Source organism: Scatophagus argus, chromosome 1 (assembly GCF_020382885.2).
Source record: "Scatophagus argus isolate fScaArg1 chromosome 1, fScaArg1.pri, whole genome shotgun sequence".
NCBI lineage: Eukaryota > Metazoa > Chordata > Actinopteri > Scatophagidae > Scatophagus > Scatophagus argus.
Genome location: NC_058493.1, coordinates 15,389,778 through 15,407,783, shown reverse-complemented (window position 1 = coordinate 15,407,783; position 18,006 = coordinate 15,389,778). Strand labels below are relative to the sequence as shown.

Genomic DNA, 18,006 nt, shown 5'->3' with positions numbered 1-18,006 from the left:
TCAGTTGATCAAATAACTTGACTCCCCATTTAAGTAACGAAAGGCTAAAAGTTCCAAATGTTCTAGTTTCTTTCTTGTAATTCATTGTTGTAACTTGCCCAGCCTCAGTGCCATCTATACTGACCGGCTTTTCTTTTTATGGGCTTTCAGTACCTTGTTTACAGTTTCTGACACAAATAGAAACTATTTGTACAACCATAGTAACACTGTATAAACACAAGTCCCTTGGGTCTATCACAGGAAGATCAAAACACATCAACATAGAAGTTAGGACTGACAGCACTAACTTGCCATAAATTAAAGTATCACTAATTTGGTCACTTGAACAGTCAGTATGTTACTCGATGCGCTACTTCACTGATTATTATAACTCTTTTATTTTATTTACTCAATTTTACTCCTTATATAATCGGAATAACACGAGGGAAACGAACATTTTAAAGACACGAAACTGAAATGTTTTGCCCTACATATGAATTCCTACATTAAAAAAAAAAACTTCCTTCCTGTCATGATTTTTTCCTCCGGCGGCATATTGATTTCCGCCAATCAGAACGCTTTTCATTTCTTCTCAGCCAATGGTAGCTCAGGAAGTTATTACTGTGTCAGTGGGTGTGATCCGGTAGGAGGAAGCGTCACCGAACAGTATAAGAAAGTTTTAAGGTAAGTTTGTATGGATTATAACCACGTATTACTTTACAGTGAATCAAAAGAATGAAAACTTAGAAATCATGTCGGTCCGGTACTGAGTCTTCTAGCTGTCCAGTAAATAGGGTGCTTGAGCTGTCCGTTTGGTCGAACCGTGGCCGACGTTTTACGGCAGTTGTGTCTACTGTACGTGAGGTTTACTCGCGCGAACTGTAGTCTTCACAATAACCAATCTAAATCCTTTTATGTCTTAATGTTTTTACACAAGTCTTTTGAAATTCGCTATTTATAAAAGGACGGTCATCCTCTCCGGTGGGTACAACCAATATACAAAGCTGTAAAACTCGTGATATATGATTCACACCTGTGGCAGGTAACTAGCTAACTTCACGTGTCACAACCGAAAATCGCCTGCACCTTAAAGTCGCTTCGCAACCGGTGTTGGTTAAGCCGGCTGTTTAAATCCTTCGCACCAGTCTTGGCAATAACATATTTGACATTAGGGTCACGTGCAGTTATAGTAGAGTTTGTGTGCGTTCTCATTTGAGTTACCATGACAATCTCTAGAAACACTGCAAATATATCTTAGCAATTGATTGTTTTTGGTTTGTTTAATTGGGGGAAAGGACACTGGAAATGCCAGTTTGATGCCCTACAAACCATGACTAGTTTTACAAAAGGTACCACACCCATGCAAGTTATGCATGAAAACATTAATAGTCACTGTAATTGTTGCTCTTGTTGAGGAGCTGATGAGTATTTATCCTGTGTGGAAAAATCCATTCAGAAGTCCAGCTAAAGCCAGTGTGGTGCAGTCTGACTCAGACTAATGTAATTGCTGTTTTGTTCAGGAAACCCTCACAAACCGGATCCACCAAATTTTGGCCATTTTGCTTTCCTGTTGAAAGTTTCTCCATTGATTGATTAATTGAGTATGATTCCTGCCTCCAGTTCAAATCACACTGTAATTCTTGGAATTGCCTTAAGAAAAATATTTCTTTGTAAGAAATGCTAACACTGTTTAAATTTTTCTGTGCACACATACGCTTGTGAGAATTGTTTCAAGACAGATTTGGAAAAAATAAACACCCACTTTTTAAGCCTCTACACACCCATGCTCCATCTACACAGGTCCTACATGATTAAATGGGCACGTTCTCTACCAACCATGCTTGACTGACATACCTGACATATCCCTCACGCTCCGGTTACAGCAGCTACAAATCTGTGTCATATTAGTACGTGGATTGTGGTGCCTTCCTGAAATAACCAGAATCATTTCATCCAACTTTAACTTGATTCCCATGTTTATGACTTGCAGACAGGCACAGTACAGGGCATCTCAGGACATTCTCCTGACTACAGAGTCGATTTGTGTGGGTTTCAAATCGTGTGCGTTGACAGTATAGCACTACATTCATTAAATGTTGGATCTGGATGATGGCTAATATGAGGCATCCATGTTTGCTTGGTTTGCAGACACTTTGCATTATATAATACAGAGATATATAATGGACATGGCATAAGCTGCAATTTAAGCACTCATTATGACTGGAAACGTGTGGGTGCAGTACAGTTATTTAGTACACATTCGGACAAGAAATGTGTTAACTGGAAAATGACACATTTGACCTTTTTTGTTTCTTTGGACCTTTACTGTAAACACAAATGTTCCTTCCTGCTAACATTGTTAGTTTTATTTAACAAGATGTGCTTGCTTTTAAACTTAAGGGATATTATCTGACAGGAAATTAAATGACAATAATTCTGTTGAGAAATCATTCATTTAAGTCACTTATCAAGTGACAAATTTTGTGGATTTTGGGCTTGTGGTGGGACAGAATTTAATCACTTTGAACACTGATTATGATTTTCAAAATATTGATAATTATTATTGAATCAGAAATAGTCAGCAAATCAAGTGAGGCTGAGGATAATCTTTAGTGGTAGTCCAAAGGAAACCCATGATGGTGCATGGGTTTCTTTTATTTCATTATCTGCAGGTCTGTTTAGTAGTTTAGCATCTGGAGCTGTGAAGCACTAAAGACATCATCACAAAACAGACAGAAACAAGCATCATTTTGCATCATGTGAAAAAAGTTAAATTACTCATTTGCTGAAGCACATCCTTGTGTGAATCACCTAAGTGTCAGACAAGCTGTCCAGGGAATACGGTACTCGAGGTTTGCCTTTTGGCAGCAAACGCTAAATGATATATTTTAAGCTCCTGATGATCACTTAATCCTCATACAGATGGTGAACAAATCTCACAGTGTACTTCCAGAGTACCGGTAGATAGTATAGCATATAATTACATACTGGCTAAGTTGTGGAGATTCCTGTAGACCCAGTAGCCAAGCATACTGTGTATTAGTGAAATATGAGGACATGCATATAATCCAGCTCAAAGGATGCGCTTTCCAAGCAGAGTGCTCTGCATCCTGTGCATGGAGACAACACCAAGGGAGAGTTGGCGGGCTTCATTGGTTCATTCAGAGTACAAGAGTTAGGGGCTGGACTGGGGGAGGGGAGGACTGAGATTAAACATGTTTTTATGTAATGAGGGTTTCAAAAGGAGGTTGGGGTAAAAAAAAAAGTGGAGTGAGGCCACAACAACCAGGGGCCACAGAAAAATGGTTTTAACTGCAGGAGGAAACGTCTTTTTCGGCTGTCACTGGTCCAAGCAGTTATATTTAGAGAGGTGATTTATTTTGCTCAAGTGATTGGATTTTGTATAATCTGCCGCAGATGAACGTATATGAAACATTTCATCAAGTAAAGAATCTGATTATCAGTTCAGTACGGTTGTGTAACTGACAATATCAGCTTTTTTGTCATCACATATGTTTTTTTTCTTTTCAATTTTGAGTAATTGATTTAACATTTAGTCTGTAACATGTCAGAAAATAGTGAAAAGTGCATATAATTTAATGATTGCAATTTTCACATATAAGCAGCTGAACCAGTAAATGTTTGGCAGTTTTGCTTGAAAACCCTCATATTACTGTATGTGCGCCCCATCTAAACCACTCTTTGTGAGTCAAGCCCCACAGTTCATTCAAAAGGCTGAAACGTTAAATCACTCAAACATCAACTGCAGATGAATGAAATAGTCAAATTTATTACTTGAAAACATATCAAGTTGTCACACTGCCGTAAAATATTTAATCTGATCCTTTGTAGGTTTTAGTTTTATTTCCATCTCACGATATCATCATCTGAAATGGCTGTGGCATTATGTAATAATTCTGAAAATTCTTTGAAATAAGTTTTAAAAGGAACAATAAAGCAGACACTTCTATTAAAGTCAGTTCTACTGAGTAATCCAAGGTTAGAGAGGAGAGATGGAATAAGTCTATGCCATAGTAATACAGATGTTATAAATACACACTGAGAAAAATAAACCACATCGTCCGTGCTGTCGACGGTTCACTGGCTGCTGGATGGATAAACAAATTGAAATGAAAAGGAAGCAGAGCTGAAAAAAACAACTTCACATATTCTTATACACACTGTGAAGCATAAGCCACAGAACTGGGTGGTGTGTTTTTTCTTTAAAGATCATTAAATCTGACAGTCTAGAAGATGGTTCTTAGCCTTCACATCTCCTCATATCACAGAAGGCTATTAGATGTCTCAAGGTACTCACTTTGAGATTTTGTGAAGTTCAAGGATCTCTTTCTTGGGATTTACAGATACTTTTACTACTTTCTCAAGGTTTGCGAGAAAGTTTTGGGGAGAGCTGCAGACACGCAACATAAATAAGCATCTTTAGCCCCAGTAAGCGTTGTCATGTATGACATCATGAAGAGGAGGATCACATCCAAACAAATGGAGATAATGGCCAGCTTGTCCAAAGACCAAAGATCATTTTGTTGTTGTCTGCTCTCCATTGAAACTGTGCCCTGTATGTCTCAAACTTGTTCTCAGAGAATGGCAGACAAGGTTGTGGATCGTGGGCCATGGACAGGATGTGCGGTCATGTTTCTGCAGTCGCTCTGTCCTGCTGTGAATCTGCTGTCGCTCTACAAGGACCAGCAGGAGGGAAAGTTTGTCGTTTTCAAAGTCATCAAGCTGACACTTACAGGTGAGTTAGGATCTGTTAGACATGATTAGTATCCTAATGGAGATGAAACATTTATTCATTCATTCTGTGGTCAGATTCTGCTGGAGGTCTGGGTGGTTATGAGATACTCAAGGTCCATGATGCTGATCCCTATCTGGGGGTGGAGGTGAAGTTTGTGGATGTGGCAGCATGTCAGCAGTTCCTGGAGAGCTACAGCTCTAGAGCAGTGCATCAGTCACTCTCCCAACACGCATGCCGGCTTCTCGCTCTTCCCCAAGAGCTCACAGTGAACACCCAGCTCAAGGCCAGCACACACATCCTGGACCTCCACCTGGACAAGCTGGAACTCTGTTTACAGCACATCCACCGGTCACAGGTATACAACATGTTTCTGCCTGTCTATGGCGATTTGAGATGGTGCTGCAGCGTTTAAAATTGTCAAAAAATCATTGAGTACTTAAGCAGAGAATCAGACCAGATTGCTATTTCATCTCACAACTGCCTGACATTGTGTTCATGTTAGCTGATTAAGATGTCTTGCCTATATGTCATTTTCAGCTGACAAAAAGCTGCAGTTAACTTTTTCACATTGATCAAAAGTCAGTTAAGGAGCTGTTACGTAAGTCTATGAGAACCACAGCAAACCTGTTTACATCTGTGATTGAACTCCATTTGCTGTGCCAAGCAAGCAGTGTAACACCAGTACTAGTTGTAAAGAAATATTACAGTAGTACTAGTAACAGTTTTAGTACACTGTGCCACAAAAATATGATAAAATAGAAATACTTTTATTGCATTATTGTTTCTATTGTTCTATTATTTTCCCTTCTTAATACAAGTTGCAAAATATTCCATTTTTCTCAATGAATTTGGGAACCAGTGCAAAAAATATATATATATATGTAAATATAAAAAATATTCCCTGAAAGATCTTCACAAACAACAAAAAAGAACAAAATTCTTGGAAAAACACACTCTTCAGTCACTGTTAGACAGATTGATGATAGCACATATTGTATTCAGTCCAGTAACGAGTCAGATGTGAAATGATGCCTTGTCAGGCCACATGAATAAAGAACTCAGGTAAACAGCTATAAGAGCTGTAAGAGCAAGAAAACTATACCAAAACTTGGGTCCTGTGTGTGGCAGGACAAACACATCTAAAAAATAATATGTTTGCGTTTTGTGTCAGCCGGAGCGCCTGCGCGATGAGGAGATTGATCGTCTGGAGCAGCTGCTGCAGAGTCAGGCCCTGCGTCCTGCCCCACAGCCCACTGCCGTCACACAGGAAGAGTCTCCTGTCCCCAGCAACTGCTTCAAGTTTCAGAACAGAGTGTTTGGTGAGTCAAGATGACCATTTTTACTTCTGAGACTTGTGTCCATCACAGGCTTGGTGCCAAAATTTTGGCCAAAAGAGGTACACAATAGAAATTAAAAATAGTAGTTTTTTATGAGGCAAAGAGACCTTTCCTTTGTTCTGAGATGCTTTGTCCTATTTTCGCTAGATTCACCAGGAGCACATGGTTTAGTGACACATGGTGAAGAAACCACACTGTCAACTTTAAACGACCTTTCAGTTGTTGCGCATTGCGTCATTTCCAGTCATTTTGTTCCATGAGTATTTAAATCGATTTCTTGTCTTTTTTGCAACCCTTTGTTTCAGTTTGCTCAACAGCACCTTAAAGTGGAGTTGAGATAAGAAATTTACTGTAATATGTAATTTGTGGGAGTAAGCATCAGGTTGGATTTATTTTTTACAATAATTCAGTGTGTTAGTGCTGCACAGTTGTACAGTCTAGAGATTACGTTATTGGGAAACTGTCTTTCAAGCCTCAGCTTATGAGATTTGTTGGTCTGTTGAAAAGAAGTTGAAAAGAAACTGCCTTTTATGCGAGAAGCTGCCACATTCATGTTTCACAACATCCAGCTTTGTTGACTGATTGTCTTGTGTTAGGTTTTCTGACAGCAGACATATGAATTCAGTGCATTTGTCAGCTGACCTTCTAATCCAGCCTTTTCATAAATTGATGGTCAGTCTATGGGAAAGAGAGATTAGTGTCTGCAGATAATGTATTTGGATTGCATTGATTTAAATTTATCGACCTCATTGTTGAGCTGAATTAACATGATGAGGCACTACAATATCTTGAAAGTTAATTCGATTTTCTAATTTGGTTAATTTCAGATCTGACTTCAGTTCATGCCAATTTAGCTTCCTCAGACACACTATCTGAGCATGAGGGACTTCTGTTCCCTGAAGGCCTCCTCAAAGTTCAGTCTGCAATATAAAACATGGCAAGTAAACCTAATGTGAAACAAAAAAGTGGAACACATTAACAACATTAATTACATATTAATTTGTGTAAATTTATTCACCAGTGTATTTAATATTAGTGCGTACTGTAGTTTACAGTGTAGTTTGTTTCAGAGGGACACTGAAACAAAAATAGAACTACATCAGCAAGTGAAATGAAATGCTCATATTAACATTTTCTCCTGATTTGTAAAGTGAAGGTTGTGCTTTTTGCTGGACAAGGGAAACTGGGACAATTTGCCACCTTTGTTAAAAACCACCACTACGCCTGTTTATTCAGTATTCATTCACTCACATTTACAATCATAAAGCTGTGCTAATCGGTACATTTGCACCATCAATGGATTAAATGACTGCAGGTAATGTGAGAGGTGTTACATGCAGTGTCAAACCTCATTTCTGCTTTAAGGAGCATACCGGCATATTTCAGCTCATTGTTTGCATTTAATGACTCACAACATTACCGTTTTAGTTCATTTTCACTGCGCTCATCAGCATTGTTTTCAGCAGCAGGAAGCTGTATTCAGACCTCAGATAAACCCATTGCATGCTACCCGCTTAGCATCAGATGGTAAACAGAGGAAGTTAGCAAACACGACGCAAAATAAATGCTAATGTTGCTCCTGGTCGGCAGAATATATCAGTCAATGCTCTTTTAATGCTGTAAAGGCCTGCCTTATATAAAAACAATGCTGCTGATGTCCTGTAAGGACAAGGTGCTCAGCAAGTCTGTAAGTTATTCTAGGAAATGTTTACTGTTTACACATGCACTATGCTTATAAACAAGAGCTTATGTAATCATAATTAAGTACACTTTAGTTCATGTTTTTTTTTCCTATATCCTTTACCCTTTGGCCCGTCAGAGGACCGAATGCTGACAGCGGCAGATGTTCAGAGCTTTTCTAACGGAGTGGGCCGTCATTGGAAGAATGTAGGGAGGGCCCTGGGGAAGAGCTGCCGGGCTTTGAAGGGTCTGGCCATAGACAACCTGGCCTACGAGTATGAGCGAGAAGGGCTGTATGAGCAAGCCTATCAGCTGCTCAGCCGCTTCATCCAGGCGGAGGGGAGAGCGGCCAAGCTGAGCCGGCTGGTCAAAGCACTGGAGGACTGCAAACTGACCAGCCTGGCTGAAAATATTCTGGACATACAGCCACGAGAGTAACTGAGTGTGTTTTTGTTCTGCATGTATGCATTGTGAAAGGTGGACAGGTCCTCTCTGCTTGAGCAGTTGACTTGGTCCTGCCTGCTTTTATATACAGTATGCCTTGATTGATGTTCAAAATCATTCCTCCTTGTGTGTGTGTGTGTGTGTGAAAGTGTGTGTGTGAAAGTGTGAAACAGAGGAAGAGAGAGTGTGTGTGTGTGTGCATGTTTCAGATATGCTGTGTGAACACATGCTAACACTTCTGTGTGTATTGATTCATATTTTGATTTTCAGTTATTAGTATTGCTGAGGATTGTTTTCATTTAGATGAAATGGCCCATCAGCACTGTTCAAAGTATGTGCTTGAGTCTTGAGTTTAATGCACTGTTTTAAACTGTTTTCATCATGTTTCTTTTTAATTTCTGCTTTATAAGTCAATTTGTATATGGAACCTGTTGGGTCTTGTTGCTAATGAGTGCCCACTGAAGGTTATTGGGTTTTTTTTTCCCTACAAAATGGGTTCATACAAATTAAATGGTTGTGAAAAAAAGTCTTCATGTTTGTTTTTGATGCATTAGTGTAATTAAAACTGAAATCACAATTTTGACAAAATTCCCTCAGGTACAATTTAGTGTTAATCCCCCCTCCGTCTCCGCCATCACTCCCTGTCACTCACACACACGTGCGCAGGCTCATATGATTAAACTGATGCTGATTACTGATATTGTTGGTTTATGTGCCTGCATGTGTCACACTGTGGGAGCATTGAGTGGTGAGTGCAGCAGAGTTGTGTGTGGAGTTTTTTTTTTTTTGTTTTTTTTTATCTGTGCTTGGCTCTGAAAGAGGAAATTCGCTTATGGATGGAGTCCCTTCAGGTTGAATTGCTCAGCTGGTTTTCGTTCAGCATCCACTGTAAAAGCTCCCCTTCACCCCCCCCCCCCCTCTTTACTCCACTTGACTATCCATCCAGATGTGATGTATGGATTAGAAGCTTTTATCACACACACAAACACTTACTACTGCTGTATCATATGGCGACAACCCCCAACACAGACACACAGTTTCATAAGTTAAAACAAATACACGTCCTCTTTACATCTTCTGTAACCAGGGCTGTAGCTACCACCGAGGAGGTTGTGTCCTCAGTAATGTTTCTGGGAAGTTTTGGGGGTTTATGATGTCAAGAAAAGTTTGAAGAAACCTTTTATTACTCAAGACTAATTGTCTTTTATCTTCTAGCTATTACGTACCTTGCAGTGTAGGAAAGGCAGCTTTGAAACAGCATTTAGACCATAATGAAGGTTGATGAAATTAGGTGAATTACAAAAACATGAGATTTCATGATTTGTTTTCTTTAAATCATATATCTGGCACCTACTTTCTCAGGTGGCTGGTGTTTTACTGCTCAACTTTAGTATATACAGCCCTGACTATAACTATAGAGTAAATGTTAATACACACACACACTCCAGATGAACTGTTTTTGATGACATTTGCTTACGATCTTCACAAATGGAGAGTGATTAGATACATTATTCAAGCACTGTGCTTGAGTATTTCTGTTTTCTCTTGTTTTAGACTTATTTCAGACTTAGATCACACTACATTTCAGAGGGAAATATTGTACATTTTACTTATTATTTGACAACTATAGTTACTAGTTATGTTACAGATGAGAGTTTACATACAAAACATGATGATGTTGTAAAATATGGTGCATTGATATAGGATTAAACTGCCCAGCAGTATATAAAGTAGACAAAATCACCTCCACCTGTGAAAACATTATAACACTTCTTCTATATTAAGTCACGTACAAATCGGATGCATTTGAGGACTTACATTTCACTTGAGGACTTGTGTGTATGTGTGTATATATATCATATATATTACTTTATCCTTCTCTACTGCATTCTTTTGACAGCTGTACTTAATTGTTACTCTGGAGATCAAGTTATTATATGCAAAACCTATGAAGAGATCCTAAAATACAAAGCATTGCTAGATTAATTCACCCAACAGTATATAAATACTTTTGATACTATAAGTAGGCTGCATTTATTGGTAATACATCGGTTCTGTGGTTATAATTTTGAGTGCATGATCTTTACTTCTAATGTTGTATTTTAACACTGTTTTCTCAGTAAAGGTTCTGAAAACCCCTCCAAGTGATTAACCGACTTTATATTAGCTAATTACAAAAACAAAACTGTTCGTGTTGTGATCCTGTTCTACCACCATGCCTTTGTGTTTACGCCACATTTACGTTGTTACATGTCATTCTTTGGAGAAAAGAAGAATACCAGTGTTATGGTGGCGTTTTAATTTTTCAACAACACAATTTCCACTAATACCAGAAGACAAGAGGGCAACATTTGCCATTTAAACGGCTCTTTCATTTGAATAATCTTTCATAGGACGTGATTAAAGCGCGGTTGCTCTGACGTAAGCGAGATTGCGTCTCGCGCAGCCAGCCCTGCTTCCCTCCTCTTCCTCTCGCGCCCCTCCTGCCTGCCTTCGTGAAGAGATACGATGAAATCACTCGCGCTCCCTGTCATCATCATCACCAGCGCCGCCCTGTAGAGAGAGAGAGAGAGAGAGGGCCCCCTCCCCACCTAACAACAACCCCAACCCCGCAGGCTCGAGCACAACGACCCCACCCCCCAATCCCCTCTGTGAGAGGAGACGGAGCGAGAGAGGCGCATCCAGAGTCACGGAGAAAAGACCGTTTCGGGATCCCGGCTCTGTTTTGCCCTCAATCCGGGCCTAATGCTGTAGCAGACAGCGCAGGAGGAGAGCACGAGCGAGAGACAACGCACTGATTGAGAGTCGGCGAGGGACAGGGCGGACCGGGGAGACGACGGGATTGCTCATTCGCCTGGAAACATGGGATGTACACTGAGCGCCGAGGAGCGCGCAGCTCTGGACCGGAGCAAGGCCATCGAGAAAAACCTGAAAGAGGACGGGATGGTCGCCGCCAAGGACGTCAAATTGCTTCTGCTCGGTAAGAGAAGAGCCTCTCCGGCCGCGGGGCTGCGGCGCCTCGGCGCGGCACGGCTCGGTTTGCTTGTAGTGGGACTGCATGGGGCGGAGGTGCTCTCCGTGGTACTGATTTCACTGCCGGCTCTCACTCTGCCCTCCGTTCTTTACAGGCGGCGGAGAGTCCGGCAAAAGCACCATCGTCAAACAGATGAAGTAAGTGTCTTTTATTTATTTGTTTTTTTGTTTTTTTTTCCTTTTGCGTATTGTAACTCTCTTTGGCACAACCAGAGTAAAAGGCCCGAGATTGCGCCTCCTCTATCTGTGCTAAGGCAGGTTGAGCCGCCATGTTTCGAGAGGCCGTAGCCCCGGAGGAGTGCCGGTGACTCGAGCACCTCCTGCAGACCGACAGTGAGGCTGCGGAGGCCTCACCGGTGCGTCCCAGGGTGCTGTTCACTGCCTGGTGCTGAAATGTAGTTAACGACGGCTTTACTTTGACTACAGGGAGTGTGCGACTGGGGATATGTGGGTGTTGTTCCCGTGTGCGTGCATGTGTGCGTGCGTGTGTGTGTGTGTGTGTGTGTGAATTACATTGAGGTCACTACAGCTCCATTAGTGAATACCTCTGCTTTTAATCTTAATGGCTTTAAGTGCCCGATATCGCCGGGAGTACTTTGCCTATAAAGCGGATTTACGCAGAAATATGGCTTCTAAAACCGCATCTAAACCTTCCCCTGTCTAAGCTAAATCACTCTTTGATGTTTTAAATGACTGTTGTTGTTTTTTTGTTTTTTTTTCTAAATCTCTTAGTTAAGTTTCTAAATGTTTCAGCCCGGAACAGGAGCCGTCCTTTGTACCTATGTTTTGTTTTGTGAAACATCTCTCACAGTTTCCGTGGGTAGCAGTGTGTGCGAGTCTCTCTCTGCTCGGCCTGCAATGCACTGACTGCACCCTCCCTCCCCTCCCTCCTTGCCTCTCCATGCCTTGCTTCCTCTTCTTCCCTGCACCTCATTACCCTCCCCTGTGGCCTCTGTTGTCTGGAACTCCCTGCTCTGCCCTGAACACAACACACTGGGCCACATAGTGTTTACAAACACTTTTCAGGGTTTGCTTTAGCCTAAGCAGGCAGCAGCTGGATGGGCTTTTATCACACACTGTGGGTCATAAAGTTTAGATATGGGTGGGTAAATTTAGTAAGCACTGCTGTGATTTGTCCACTCATCATCATCACATGCTGTGCAGGTTAGATTTTAACTGGTGAGAGTTTAGTTACGTTGTTTGATTCAGGTCAGGCTGTGGTGGTTTCATCTTTACAGTGAGTGTAAAACTACACCTGATGTAGTTTCACTTCCATTCCAGTGTGTGTGTGTGTGTGTGTGAGAGAGAGAGAGAGAGACAGTCTGAAATACTGCAAGAAATTTTGACCAAAAACCTTAAAATAATCAGAAAATGTAACTTATAATAACAGACCCATCGCTCTAAAGATGTACACAAAGAGGGAGATTTGGCTAATGGATTATAAGAATTAAACAAGAAGTAATTTATCTATGATATTAAGTTGAATATTTTTGCTTTGCACTGCTGTTCGGAGAAAAAGACAAATTTGAAGACGTCACCTTGGACTAGTGGGAAACTATGCTGAGCGTTTTTAGCTACTTTTCAGAAGCTTTTACAGTTAATCAAGAAAATAATCTGCAGAAGCATTAAGCAATGACGAACAGAACAGTCTGTTGTCTTGTGAGGGCCATTCCCTTATCAAATACATGAATTTGGCACACAATGACTATACTAAATATAGACTAAAAAAAGAGGAAGATGTTTAGCTGATCTTGACATATCTCATGCCTGAGAAATGGTCACAGTTATTTCAGAAAGGATTAGTTGATAGCTTAAATAGCTCACTGATTGACCTATTGTGATTATGATGATTATTATTAGCAATAACCAATTGGTGGTTTCTTCTTCTTAAGTGTGAGAATGTGGTGCTTTTGATTTTGGACTGTTGGTTGGACAAAACAGGACATCTGAAGACATCATCTTGTGCTATTGAAAATTAAATGTGCATTTTTCACTCTTTTCTGATATTTTATTGACGGAGTGATCGATTTTTACTTTAATTGACAATGAAAAATAATTATTAGCTGCATCCTAAATTATTTAATGGCCCTTGCTGTGTGGCTGCATGTCTGCTCCTTTTCCCTGGAGGTTACTGTTTTAGTTCATAAAACTGTTGATTTGTTTGATGTTAGCAGAGGGGGTCGACCTCTGCTATAAAACATACTTGTATAATGTGCCCCGATGAACAGAATATAGTTTGAGAAACACGATCCCTCGTTTATTCTCTCCATCAAACATCAATAAGTGATCATACGGGAGGTTAAGAGATGCTGCTGATGTGTATTTGAGGTCACTTTCAGGAAGTTATGACAGACATTTTATGGATTCAGGGCATATGAGATCAGGGTGAGAGAGGCCTGATGGATAATTTAATGTTGACCAGATTATAAGGAGTTTAGCTGTGGTGCAACAGTAGAGTCCTGTGTGGTGTGATTGATTAGTGCCTTGACTGACTCCACTCCATTGAGACCATCGTAAATTATTCATGGATTAGATATCATATTACTGACCAATTACAGATCACAGACTGAGAATTTGATCAATTCCCATCCCATTATGCACTGACACACTGGAAGATGTATTTGGGGAGGGATGGCAGGAAGAAGAGAGAGGGGACTATAAGTTACATGTCTTTTATGTCCACACACAGTGGACCTTTCATTGTGGAAAGATAGTTGTTTAGGTTTGCAGAAACATATGGATATATCTGACTTTTTCCTCTTTAGTCCATGCTTGTGTCTAATATCTATGTGTGCATGCAGGATTATCCATGAAGATGGCTTTTCTGGGGATGATGTGAAGCAGTATAAGCCTGTGGTCTACAGCAACACCATCCAGAGCTTGGCAGCCATCCTCCGAGCCATGGACTCCCTGGGCATCGAGTTTGGCGACAAGGATAGAAAAGTCAGTCTTACATTCACCTACAGACTGCAGAGAAACTGAGATTGTATTTGTACGTCCTCAAAGTTTAGGAGTTGAACTGTGTTTTTTGGACAGAAGAATTTAAGAGGGATCAGATGATTAGGTTAAGTCACAATATTGCCTTTAGTTGAGGTCCCTCACAAACTGTCAATTTCCTTTATAAAATAGTTCACCTTGGTATTGTTTTCTTACATTTGTTTGTTTCCACATTACAACAGGTGATAAATAGTAAATGCACTCATATCATTTTGTTCCTCTTTCCCTGATCTTATGAAATGTGTTTGTCCAGGCGGATGCTAAGCTGGTTTGCGATGTGGTCAGTCGTATGGAGGACACAGAGCCGTACTCTGCAGAGCTTCTTACTGCTATGAAGCGTGTATGGGCCGATGCTGGGACTCAGGAATGCTTCAGCCGTGCCCGTGAATACCAACTCAACGACTCTGCTCAATAGTGAGTGGAGGGGAAAAAAAAAACGACCGTCAGAGGCCATACTTGAAACAACAACAACAAAAAAAACCCATCAGTCTAATTCCCATTTTTCTTGATCTTTGTCCTTCTTGTAATCAGCTACCTGGACAGCCTAGACCGAATTGGAGCAGCAGATTACCAGCCCACAGAGCAGGACATCCTGAGAACCCGAGTGAAGACCACTGGTATCGTCGAAACCCACTTCACTTTTAAAAACCTCCATTTCAGGTAGTGTAAATGGAGTCACTGCAGCATTGCACCTCATGACGACTTGGCTCTTGTTGTTTTGTCTAAGATTAGGTATGGGGATTATAGCTCTACGTGTCTCTATTGACTTCTCACACTTTTTTCCAGGCTGTTTGATGTGGGAGGTCAGAGGTCAGAGAGGAAGAAGTGGATCCACTGCTTTGAAGATGTGACGGCCATTATCTTCTGCGTTGCTCTGAGCGGATACGATCAGGTGCTCCATGAAGATGAAACAACTGTAAGTATGATTTGCTTAATTCAGTCTGAACCCAAATTCCTGGTGGGGCTTTAACTGAAAAATGTTAATTAGGGCTTTCTGATGGATAATAGCCATATTAACAACATGGTAACATCGCCAGTTCAAGTCTGGGCAAAATGCACCCACCCCTCAAAAAATCACCTTAAGGGTTAATAGCTAGAGATTGACAAAGGCAATAGCTTTTAATTCACTTTCACAATCTATCTGAATAAAGGAAAATGTCCTTTAATGGTGAAGAAAAGAGGATGCAACCACAAGGGACTCCTCCATTAGGACAGATAGTGAATCTACCACTACTACTTCTTATAAACTCTAACATCAAATTTTGTATTTTGTGATCTCTGCACGGGTATCAATTGTATGCTTCTGTGTATTATCTATGCCTTAACCTTTAAATGTTTATGTATTCTGTTCCTCATGATATTCAATTTAAAAAAAAGCTATGAAGGATAAATCTATAAAATCATAGCTGTTTCCCAGTCACTTTCATATTCATCAGTTAAACATCAGTAAATGAGGTGTTTTTGTGAGCCTACATACACACCCTGTGTTAGTCCACTGCAGGCGCTGTCCTCACTGTAATACTGACCACACACTTATTCTCTCTGCAGAACCGCATGCACGAGTCGCTCATGCTCTTTGACTCCATCTGTAACAACAAGTTCTTCATCGACACCTCCATCATCCTCTTCCTCAACAAGAAAGATCTGTTTGCTGAGAAGATCAAGAAGTCACCGCTGACGATCTGTTTTCCAGAATACACAGGTGAGTCTCTGACTTTGGTTTGTAAGCAGAGCAAAGTGATGAACGCCGGTTGCTCATGCTTCTCTCTCTCTCTCTCTGTTTCCTCCGTTTGTCTCCAGGTGCTAATACTTATGACGATGCTACTGCATATATTCAGGTTCAGTTTGAGAGTAAGAACCGCTCTCCCAATAAGGAGATCTACTGTCACCTGACCTGTGCCACAGACACAGGGAACATCCAGGTAGTCTTTGATGCCGTCACTGACATCATTATTGCAAACAACCTGAGAGGGTGTGGCTTATACTGAGGCCTGGCCAAGCACAGAGGTTGTCGTGGAGAGTATGAGGTGTGAATAATGATAATTTTGATGATACTTAAACACATAAATATGTAACTCTACACGTCCAAATGGACCCAAAGAGCTGCCGTCAGACACCACACTCTTTGATTATTGCCATGATTTGTTCCCTTCCTCTTATTTTGATTTCACTATACAACCCCAGTTTTGTCTTATAAAATGTGTTTTTGAGCTGAATGTTTCATGTTTAGTTGATGACTGTGTCAACAACTGGTAAGGTGAGAAGAGGCAGCACCAGGGGTATATTCAGCTAGAGCCTTGTTCTGCAGAACTCAAAAGCCTAGAAATGCGACGCGAGAAGTGTGCAATGTCATTTTAACCGCGGTGTGGAATACTGTCCCATCTTTTATGTGACATTTTTTTGTGCAAATCTCGAGGCATTTATATCTGTACTGAATATAGCCTGTTGTGCTCCGTTTGAAGAGCTGCTGTGTGTGTAAAGGTGGAGATGATGATGTTGTTGGGGAGGCGCTGAACTCGTGGCAGAGGGTCATGGTTGGGAAGGAGGCTATTTTAACGTTCAGAAGGGAACAAAGCTCCCCTCTCCTTCAGACCCACACATGACTGAGTGGCCTGCAGGTCTGTTACACTCGGTCTTCTCTTTCGCTTCAAAACATAATGAAAGAGAGGATTCTTCTGTTCAGACTTGGTGCTCATTGCCATTGGCCTCCTGCAGCGTGAGGAAATGCCTATCAGCCAACAAAACCCCCCCAAAAAACAAAAAAATGTCATATCGGTGCCAACCATTTGACAATGACAGATAGGGGATTAGATCAGAAATCATAGTTCATGTTCATATGATCAACTATTATTTAAGTAACATATAACATATTATTATCATCGAATGATTTATTTATTTAAGCCTCATGCCCTACATGCCTCCTCCTACCTCCTGAAATCCCGTGCCACATATTTATTTCCTGACATGAAAAACTGGGGGAACACCGATAACTCGTGTGCGGTTCAGAGGGTTGAAAGCAGCCCTCCAATGACATCTTGTTCTCCATGTGGTGCTTTACCTTTTGATGTGAATCTGTGTAGAAATAGAAGACAGCACGAGGAGAACAATATCATTTGAGGCAGCCTCTGTCTGGGGAGTCGATGGTTTTCAATCCTCTTCTCCCTGATCAATAAACAGGGAACCATTCCGTCTGTCATGTTTCTCTTTTCACAGAGAAAAAGTACAGCTCTCCATTTTCACCTGTGCACCTAGAAATTCATCTTCCCATCCCTGTATACTCATATCTTTCACATATCAGTCCCCATATCCTATCTCCATTTTCACCTTAAAAGCACCGTACTGTATATATATATTATGATTATACCAGATTTTTTCTTTTTTTTTTTTTTTTTTTTTTTTACTGTGAATGTTTTTGTGCTGCACCCCATCCTATTTGGTAGTTTATTGGTTGCTCTCATGTGGAATGTTCGTGCTGAGCCAATCGAATGTTGTGTTTACATTAAAGCCACACTTTTCCTAACTATTCCTGCATTTGTCACCTGAGTCTGATTCAGAGGGTTGATGACAAACTGCACCGCCACAGCACTGTCCTCTCAGCAAAAAATTTAAACACACACTGACCTGCTTTAATCTGCACAGAGAATTACGCTTACACCAGGAAATTAGGCTGAACATTATGAGAATGGACCACTTTTAATGCTTCATTGCCTGGTGAACACAGCTTTATATTTAGTGTCAGAAATATGTCTAAAAGATTGGGAACAGGACTTGCATGGCAAT

At 40.8% G+C, this 18,006-nt stretch overlaps 2 protein-coding genes across 3 annotated transcripts; both read left to right on the top strand.

Moving 5' to 3' along the window:
• Positions 1–524: 524 nt before the first annotated feature.
• On the top strand, positions 525–8,721 carry tradd (tnfrsf1a-associated via death domain). 2 transcript variants are annotated; one of them, XM_046385965.1, is made up of 5 exons: positions 525–663; positions 4,579–4,735; positions 4,810–5,090; positions 5,907–6,054; positions 7,892–8,721. In XM_046385965.1, the coding sequence occupies exons 2-5, from the start codon at positions 4,582–4,584 to the stop codon at positions 8,188–8,190; spliced, it is 882 nt and encodes a 293-aa protein (XP_046241921.1). In that variant the 5' UTR covers positions 525–663; positions 4,579–4,581; the 3' UTR covers positions 8,191–8,721. The 2 variants fall into 2 exon arrangements, with proteins under 2 accessions (XP_046241921.1, XP_046241911.1); XM_046385955.1 differs by lacking the exon at positions 525–663 and adding an exon at positions 813–960.
• Positions 8,722–9,034: 313 nt separating this feature from the next.
• gnao1b (guanine nucleotide binding protein (G protein), alpha activating activity polypeptide O, b) lies at positions 9,035–17,754 on the top strand. The gene is made up of 8 exons (XM_046385942.1): positions 9,035–11,176; positions 11,325–11,367; positions 14,031–14,172; positions 14,480–14,640; positions 14,758–14,886; positions 15,013–15,142; positions 15,775–15,928; positions 16,027–17,754. The coding sequence occupies exons 1-8, from the start codon at positions 11,059–11,061 to the stop codon at positions 16,212–16,214; spliced, it is 1,065 nt and encodes a 354-aa protein (XP_046241898.1). The 5' UTR covers positions 9,035–11,058; the 3' UTR covers positions 16,215–17,754.
• Positions 17,755–18,006: the final 252 nt, after the last annotated feature.